The sequence below is a fragment of the Euphorbia lathyris genome, chromosome 2 (assembly GCF_963576675.1).
Source record: "Euphorbia lathyris chromosome 2, ddEupLath1.1, whole genome shotgun sequence".
Lineage (NCBI taxonomy): Eukaryota > Viridiplantae > Streptophyta > Magnoliopsida > Malpighiales > Euphorbiaceae > Euphorbia > Euphorbia lathyris.
Window position 1 is genome coordinate 19,000,454 of NC_088911.1, and position 8,280 is coordinate 19,008,733.

At 35.4% G+C, this 8,280-nt stretch overlaps 1 protein-coding gene across 4 annotated transcripts; it reads right to left on the bottom strand.

Annotated features, from left to right (window-relative positions):
• Window positions 1-1,065: 1,065 nt before the first annotated feature.
• LOC136217093 (protein REVEILLE 3) lies at window positions 1,066-5,549 on the bottom strand. Of its 4 annotated transcripts, none has more exons than XM_066003676.1 (8): window positions 5,090-5,549; window positions 4,304-4,361; window positions 4,035-4,167; window positions 3,739-3,915; window positions 3,521-3,649; window positions 2,705-2,814; window positions 2,511-2,574; window positions 1,066-1,627 (listed from the first exon to the last, which is right to left on the bottom strand). In XM_066003676.1, coding segments are annotated over exons 1-8 (954 nt in total). In that variant the 5' UTR covers window positions 5,371-5,549; the 3' UTR covers window positions 1,066-1,625. The 4 variants fall into 4 exon arrangements, with proteins under 4 accessions (XP_065859748.1, XP_065859747.1, XP_065859746.1 ...); XM_066003675.1 differs by having other exon boundaries at window positions 2,491-2,574; XM_066003674.1 differs by having other exon boundaries at window positions 2,515-2,574; window positions 4,044-4,167; window positions 5,090-5,548.
• Between the last annotated feature and the right edge of the window lie 2,731 nt (window positions 5,550-8,280).

Genomic DNA, 8,280 nt, shown 5'->3' on the forward strand with positions numbered 1-8,280 from the left:
AATGATTTCTTACCAACACGGGAGAAGCTTTTCCTGCACGGAGTTAATGTGGCCTAACACTTGTGCTGTCTGTGGAGTCACTGGGGAACACATTGTTCACCTCTTCCTGGAATGCCCATATGCGATTGCTTGCTGGGACCATCTGAGTATCGGCTTGGACAATCTACAGGAACCAAGTTTCCCTAACTGGTTATCCCTATTTATTTCCAATGCAGGTTCTGTAGTGCCTCGGGAGAGACTATGTTTGGCCTTATGGGCGATCTAGGCGCAACGAAATAATTTGGTTTGGAATAACAAGATTATACCGGCCCCCATCAACATGGATCAGACCTTGCAACTCTGCTGCTGCACTTCGCCAGTCGCGTATTTCTGATCTTCGACAGCGGGTTTCTGGCAGATGGACTCTCCCGGCAGTGGGTTGGGTAAAATTCAATATTGAGTAGCTGTTGACAGAGCGGACTGCAGGGTGGGCTTGGATCATATCGGCCGAGATTCTCTGGGAAGAACTGTGATCTGTCGGTCTCTTGTGTTTTGTGGGAACTGGTCTTCGCTACTGGCTGAAGCAATTGGACTGAAAGAGGCATTACGATGGATCAGTTCTACGGGCATTTCCAGCATTGCTGTCGAAACAGACACGAAAAGGGTGGTCGACGGCTTTTTCGCCAAAGGTCGGGACATTTCAAAATTTGGACGAATTCTATCGGATTGTCGACTTCTTGCAGCAAACTACATCTATTTCCGGCTTTGGTACATCCCGTGGTCTGCTAACAGAGTCGCTTATGCGCTTGCAAAACTCTCCTTTGCACTTCCAAGCCCCTCATTCTTGGATTTTACCTCCCTGTATTCAATCATTGGTTTTATCTGATGTACTGCAACATTCTGATTATTAATTGAAAAACTTATGTTTTGTCTAAAAAAACGATCATTTTTTAGGAGTTAGTAGGCCATCAGTGTTAAAAAGTGTAAATTTCAATGGCCACAATATTAAAATAGATAAAATTCAACAGTCATATATATAATTTACCCTATGTTTTTGCACATAATAAGATCTCTTTAACCAATACGGAAACAAAAGTTTCTGATAGTGTTTTATTGCACCAAATCTCTAACATCATACACAACACATATTATTCAACTCCTAGATCGATTATTCTTATTCCTACTCCAGAACCCCCCAAAATCACATTTTACAGCAATTTACAGTAACAAACCTCACTCAACACTATACAAGATAGCCTCCAGGTCACAACATCGACCGAAAAAAGAAAAAGAAAAAGAGCTATGCTACTACCTTCAACCTTGTATACATATACATACTACAAAATAACTCAAATAGGAGAACATACTATTCTATATTACACAATCCATATACAGCAGAGTCCTCTTTTAAAACTTGGTCTTGCTGGCATTTTCCTTCACCCATTGAATTACTTACTACGTGGAGGCGTGGATCCATTGTAAGACAGCTATCGAGATTTTAGTCTGCCTGTCATAAGGGAATCGGAATGAATTTTTCAACCCCTCACTTCAGTTGGAGCTGGAGAGAAAGTCGGGTTTCAGCAGCACTGGTATGGCAATCAGATTTCGGCTTCTCAGTCTCCACATCATAAGACGCTAGCAACTGTCTCTGCATAAGTTTTAGACAAAGTTGAGCAAAGAAGTGTGAATTCATATCTACTACCACACCATTTAGGTGTTATGGAAAGAGTATATCAATGAGAGTTATATATTTATATGAACAGTTCAATAAGTAATTACAGATTACATTCTGCTATGGGTGGTTGCTACATTGCAAATTCGTTAAGTATAATGCTATAAGCTTAGGACATATGCAGTAAAGTTGTTAATTAATTGCCATATCACAAAAAGAATGAATAATCCGGATTTTTTTTTTAATCATTTAAAAATGAAAAACATACACATACGCCAGTGGCTGACTAAAGGTTTAAGTGTTGTTCAAAGAGCAAAAGGTTGGTGCTTCAAAAGTCTCCAAATAGTTTAACCATAAATATTAAGGTTTCTGAAATCGAGCGTCCATGAAAGAACACTTCTATACATGCAAACAGAGACACATAAATATATATATACACACGGATAGATAGCGGGAGAGAGAAAGAGATGGGTGATCAGCAAACAACAACAACAAAGCCTTAGTCCCGAAATGTTTCGGGGTCGGCTAACATGAACCATCATATAAAACCGTGAAAATCAAGTCGTGTCAGCGACACAGATTCGCTCCCTCCACTCCGTCCTATCCACTACCATATTTTCCTCAATTCCCAATAAACTCATATCACTCTCGATCACCCTCCTCCAAGTTTGCTTAGGTCTTCCCCTACCCCTCACCACTACATCCCTTTGCCACTCTTCGGTTCTCCTAACCGGCGCATCAAGCAGATGAATATAATTTTGCTTGAGCAGATTATAATTGCAGTGAATCAAAGAAAGCCAAACACAAATTAACAGAGGAAGAGAAGAAGGAAATCAAACTCATGATGAAGCATTCGCACATACGTGGTCTTCAAACTTGGGACTTGTCAAATTAACCGAGAGGTTTCTCATCAACAACAATACCTGTGAAACAGCCAATAAAGTTCCGTTGAGTGACAGAATATCTTCTGAATGGTTGAAACAAAACCACAAAATCTTAAAATGATATGGCCCTAGTAACAATAAGTTGCAAGAAAAATTTAAGGAAGCTTACAGTTTCCAAATTTATTGGGTCCATCTGCTTTAACCTCTGCAAATGGTCACCAGAATGCGGGTCAAAGACGCTCCCAATGAAGCTGTACACCTGAGCAAAATCTGGCATAACTGCATTTTGGAAAGCATGAAATAGTCAAGTGTAGAAAATTAGGAATAAAGGAAGATTTGAAGTTTAATGCAAGTGTCTGCTCATATGATAACTAACATCTACTACAATCAGAAGGGAATGCAGAAAACGAAGATGAAGTTAAATGCCCAGAAAGCTGTACAATGCATGCAAGAAGCACTTGAAATTTCACATTGAGAACAATATGTCCAAGTGCTCATCGACAACATAAAGCATGACCATCTCCATGAGTACTTTGATGAGTGGAAAAAGTAAGGCAGAATTTAAAACATAATATAAGTAGTTAAGGATAAGATGAGAAAGTGAAAAGAGATTGTTTTTTGTTTCAAGTTTTACATCTCTAGTTGCATGCCTAAGCTCCTCCGAGACAAATCTGTGGAACACTGGCAACACTGTATTCAAAGACCAGATAATTCATAAGATAACACCAAACTAACTTAGTATAACGGCCAAGGAGGCATTGATAGTATCAACTCGGCTAATATCTTCTTGGATCAAATAATTTTGTTTGAGAAGAAAGCAAGAGAGGAAGGCCGCAGAGGAAGTACCCAACTAAGCCTTAATTTCTATATTGATTGTATATATTAGAAAATAGCTTTTTTAATTACATGAAGGCATCATGTAATTATAGTTCATTTCATTTTAAGGTACATGTATGGAAGTTGAAATCAGATAAATGATGCTAACCTCTCATTGGTTTGCCCTGTTCATCGAGGTCGGTTATTTCACAAGTTTGCCTAGTCTTTGGGGTGCTTTCATTGCTGCTACTATAGCAACAATTATTTCCAACTTTAGAGACCGCCAATCCCACATCCTCTAAAAAAGAGATCAAAACAACATTAGTTTAACAGAAGTCCAGAAACAAGAAGGGACAAGAAAAGAAAAAGTTGAGAAAAACACTATACCTTTTGTCGCTTGAGACACAGTAACTGGTGCCATGGAGTTATAACTCCATGATGTCAAAGTTCCACCAGTCAATGGGTTCCCAATAACCGATGATGAATCTGATCTATAAACCTGCGCCGGATCAAGTGAAGCAGATGGAGCTTGAAATGGAGCAGTCACTTGAGGTACAAGTGGAGCTGAAAAATACGCAAAAGGGTCAGTTGAAAATCAGCATTATTTGACAAGTAGCACCTAACAAGGCTGTAAAGAGAAAAGAAAGAAAAGATACGAAGTAAAGAACAGAGCAAAGGCCAACCACACTGACTATTTTTAGGTGCCTTCTGAGGGTATGGATGAGCTGCTTTTCTCTTTGGCCGAGGAGGAGGTACATGTTCACTGGTTCCATTCTTCTGAACCTTAAGAAAATACTTCTGTGCATGGCTACGTATCTGCCAAAAACATAATGTTTGAGTTCTGTATCTTTATTTCCCATGGGCGCCTTTTGGTGAAGGTAATGAAATAATAGTAGAAGTGGTCAAAACACGTTTTACTAATCATTTAATGGTTTCATCATTCATAAAATACCTGGATGACTGTCTTTGATCCAACAAATGCTTCAATTTTCTTCCAATCACGGTCAAACCTGTAATCAGGCACAAAATAAAAAAAGCTATTCAAATTAGTATCTAGTGAACTATTAAAAACAGAATGAACAGAAACTAGTTAGCATGCTTTTGGATGTCCTAACAATATCACAGTAGTGCAGATGAAATGCAGCTTACTTAGTGTACCCACCATATTTTTTTTTTTTTTAAAAAAGAAAAGAAAAGATGTCATCTCAGTGTCAACCTTAATTCCATACTTGGGGTGTATGCAAGAACGCCTCAGTAATTCAATATTTTATGGCTAAGGAATTAACCAATAATACACTAAATATGGTAAGTTCGACAGTAATTAATGACTGGACCCTTAATTGGTACTTGACGACACACAAAATGAAGTTCAATTAACTAAGCTGATGTTATCTTTGTACAAAATGATGAACTACTGCAAATATCTAAATTAACTTTCTAAACATTTCCCAATCTGAAACACTATGTACGAATGAGCAATCACAAACTCAACAACCCGATTAGTCATGCTAATTACCAATTCCTAATTATAAACCCTAATCCCCCATTTGGTAGCTAACCAAAAAATAAAAACTCAAATTCTCCCAATCCGATAACATCAATACAAAAATCTCTTGGCTCTCCGTCATTTCAATTTTCGTCCCCAAATTTCTCACAAACCAAAGAACAAACTCAAGCCACAATTTCAACAAACACAGAATCAATCGTAAAAACAAAAATTAAAACCTACTCAACTTACAGTTGAAGAGCCTCAAGAAACTTATCGTGTTCCTGTTCCGTCCAGCTCTCTCTAGACTTAGTAATAGTATAAGGCTTCCGAATCTTCTTATTCGGGTCATCGGAAAACGCCGTCGCATTAGCACCAGAACTACTCGCAGAATTACCGCCGGTAGAATTAACAGGAGTAGTAGTAGAAGAAGTCATCTGCTGCATCGGCAGAGAATTGAGACCAGGAAGTCCCATAGACATGGGATCGAAGAAGTAAAACCCCGGAGATGGGTTGGGGTTCAAAGACACCATAAGCTTAGCTAATAGCTACTGGTTAAAGATGATACCGTTGAAATTGGCGGCTCCGGTATATCTAATTGAGCGTTTAATTATCGTATCGTATCGCGCCGGCGACGATGTATCGGTGGTTATCGGTTAAGTCTGACAAGTAACTGTGAAGAAAGGATTGTGGCTCAAATGAGTAGAGAATTATTTTATTACATTTATAGAGAGAAAGGAGATTAGTGGCTGAATTGGTGGTGGTGAGGGTTGGGACGAAACTGACCTTACTAGTGTTTACACGTGGCAATGTTCTGTTGTGAAACTGCCAATCTTTAGTTTCATGGTTAAGTCAACTTTTCAGGAGAAATTTTTGGGTATTTATTAACAAATCCATAGTATTTTTTATTATTTTACAGGATAAGGTCAAAAAAAAAAAAAAAAAAAAAAAATACGTGAAAAATCATTTTATTTTTAACGTTTAAAATTTTACAATTTTATTTTTAAAATTAACAGTGAGGAGTAATTTTACCTCTAATATTAATAAATTTGGTCACTTTTAGATATTATTATAAAACATATATGTTTTGTTTTTTTTATTCTGCATCAATTACATATTAGTTTGTTAAAAAATAAAGTTCATATTTCCTATGATTTCATATTAATAAGGTATCAAAATAGGTCAATGATTTTTTAGAAAAGTATCAATTTAGACTCTACGTACAAAATAGCATCAATATAGACTTAACGTTTAAAAAATGGTATCAATTTAGACATCGATAACGGATTGGACACGTCATTCGTATTGCTCCGTTAAGTTTTGATTTCTCCCTCCATGTACAATTGACATAACTTAACGGAATAATATCAATGACGTGTCTCGTTCTGTTATCGAGACCTAAATTTGTATTATTTTTTAAACGTTAAACATATATTTGTGTTATTTTATATGTGAAGCCTAAATTGATACTTTTCCAAAAACCATAGACCTACTTTACTATCTTATCCCTTTTTTTATCCGCCTTGTACATTACATAGTGATAATAGATATGGGACAAGCCCAATCCAAATCAACCAAACTAGAAGCATAAGGCCCACCAAGAGGTTGCACCTCATCTATAAAAGGAGCTCACTAACTATTAAATGAGGTCTGCTCACTTTCTCTCTATTATTACTACTTTATCTCTCTATCTATTCAGAGACTAACTTAAGCGTCAGAGTGTTTTCGAGGACCGTTCCCTGCACAAAGACGACGTCTGATCGCGAAGACCTACCGCTGCCCCACATCTCCATTACACGGTATAATTTTTAAATTTTTTTCACGTGTAATCATATGTTTACAATATGTTACTAATGAGTGATAAAATGACTCATATGTGAAGTGTAGATGACAAGATTCATGACCGAAAAGATAGCTTGATAGATTATTTCTCAAATTAACCTATTTTCACAATGTTATAGGTAAAATTACTCTTGATTGCCAACATTAGAAATAAATTTATATTATTTTAGATTTTAAAAATAAAATTATTAAATATTTTTACACCTTATTACTTATTTTATCTTAAAATTTTAATCATCCATGTATTTACAGCCGAATTTTAATGCTTCATTGTCCTTCCACAAATAAAAATATTCACCTTTTTGTCATTTGCACTATCTAATTATTGATTATAGTAATAAAATTAATAAAGTATTTTACATTGAAGATATATTTATGAAAATATTTTAGTAACACTATGATTAGTTAATTCACGCATTAACTTTTTTTCCAAAAATATAGTTAAAAAATAAGAAAGTACTAACCTGATCCACAGTTATTTTGTATTATCATTAGGTTTAAAAATAACTTTTACTACTTGGCACTTTTTTATAATTAAATATATGATTAGTTAATTAATTCACGCATTAAAAATATAAGTGTGTTATTCAAAAAGAACTATTTTTGTACCCACTTATTTTACATCTTTATACTTTAAAAGTAGAAAGCTACTTATACTACTTGTCACTTTTTATAATTAAATATATTCATATAATTAACCTTGAATATGCATTTTTAAAGTGTAATATGTACGGTGTTATGTTTAATCAGAAAATGTTTAATCAGAAAGAGGTGCTTGGTTGCTCATGAAAATGGATACTTTAGGTATTTGGCTAGTGACTTTCTATTTGCCTTTTAGTGACCTTCTGTTTATCGTATACACCCGAAAAGCAGCCTTTTATAAAAACAAATAATTTTTGCTTTTTGGAAAAGCAGCCTTTTTTCCAGCAGCAAACTGTAACAGCAACAGCAAACAACAACAACAAACACAGTAACAGCAAATAATAAACTGTAACAGCAAACAGTACGTAAAACAAACGGATCCGAAGATTGCAGTGGATTAAGAACTGCTATCCATAAATCCAACGGATTTATATTAGTAGTTCGGATGAGTTATTAACAAGTACTTTTAACAATAAAGTGATTCAAGCTTTGAATTTGCGACATACTCTGGTGTGTTATTTCTTAGAGTCCATTTGTTTTATCTATTATTTGTTGTTGCTCTTTGTTGTTATGGTTTACTATTTGCTGTTGGAATTTTTTTTCAAAAAGCATGGATTCACTGTTTTCATAAAATACTACTTTTCAAATGTAAAAGGTAAACAATAAGTCACTAACCAAACACTTAAGAGCCCATTTGTATTACCTATTGTTTACTGTCATGGTTTATTATTGAAAAAACTGATTTTTCAAAAAGTAGGATTTTCTACTTTTGCAAAATGCTACTTTTCAGGTGTAAAAGGCAAATAGGAGGTCATTAACTAAACATGTAGAACTCCATTTTGAAGTAAAACGCAAACAGTGATATAAAAATGGGTGCCTTCTATGGTTACTTTGTTTTTGACAAAGTATCATTACTTGATGTGTTTTCACCATTGGATGATAGAGTATAAAATTAATCC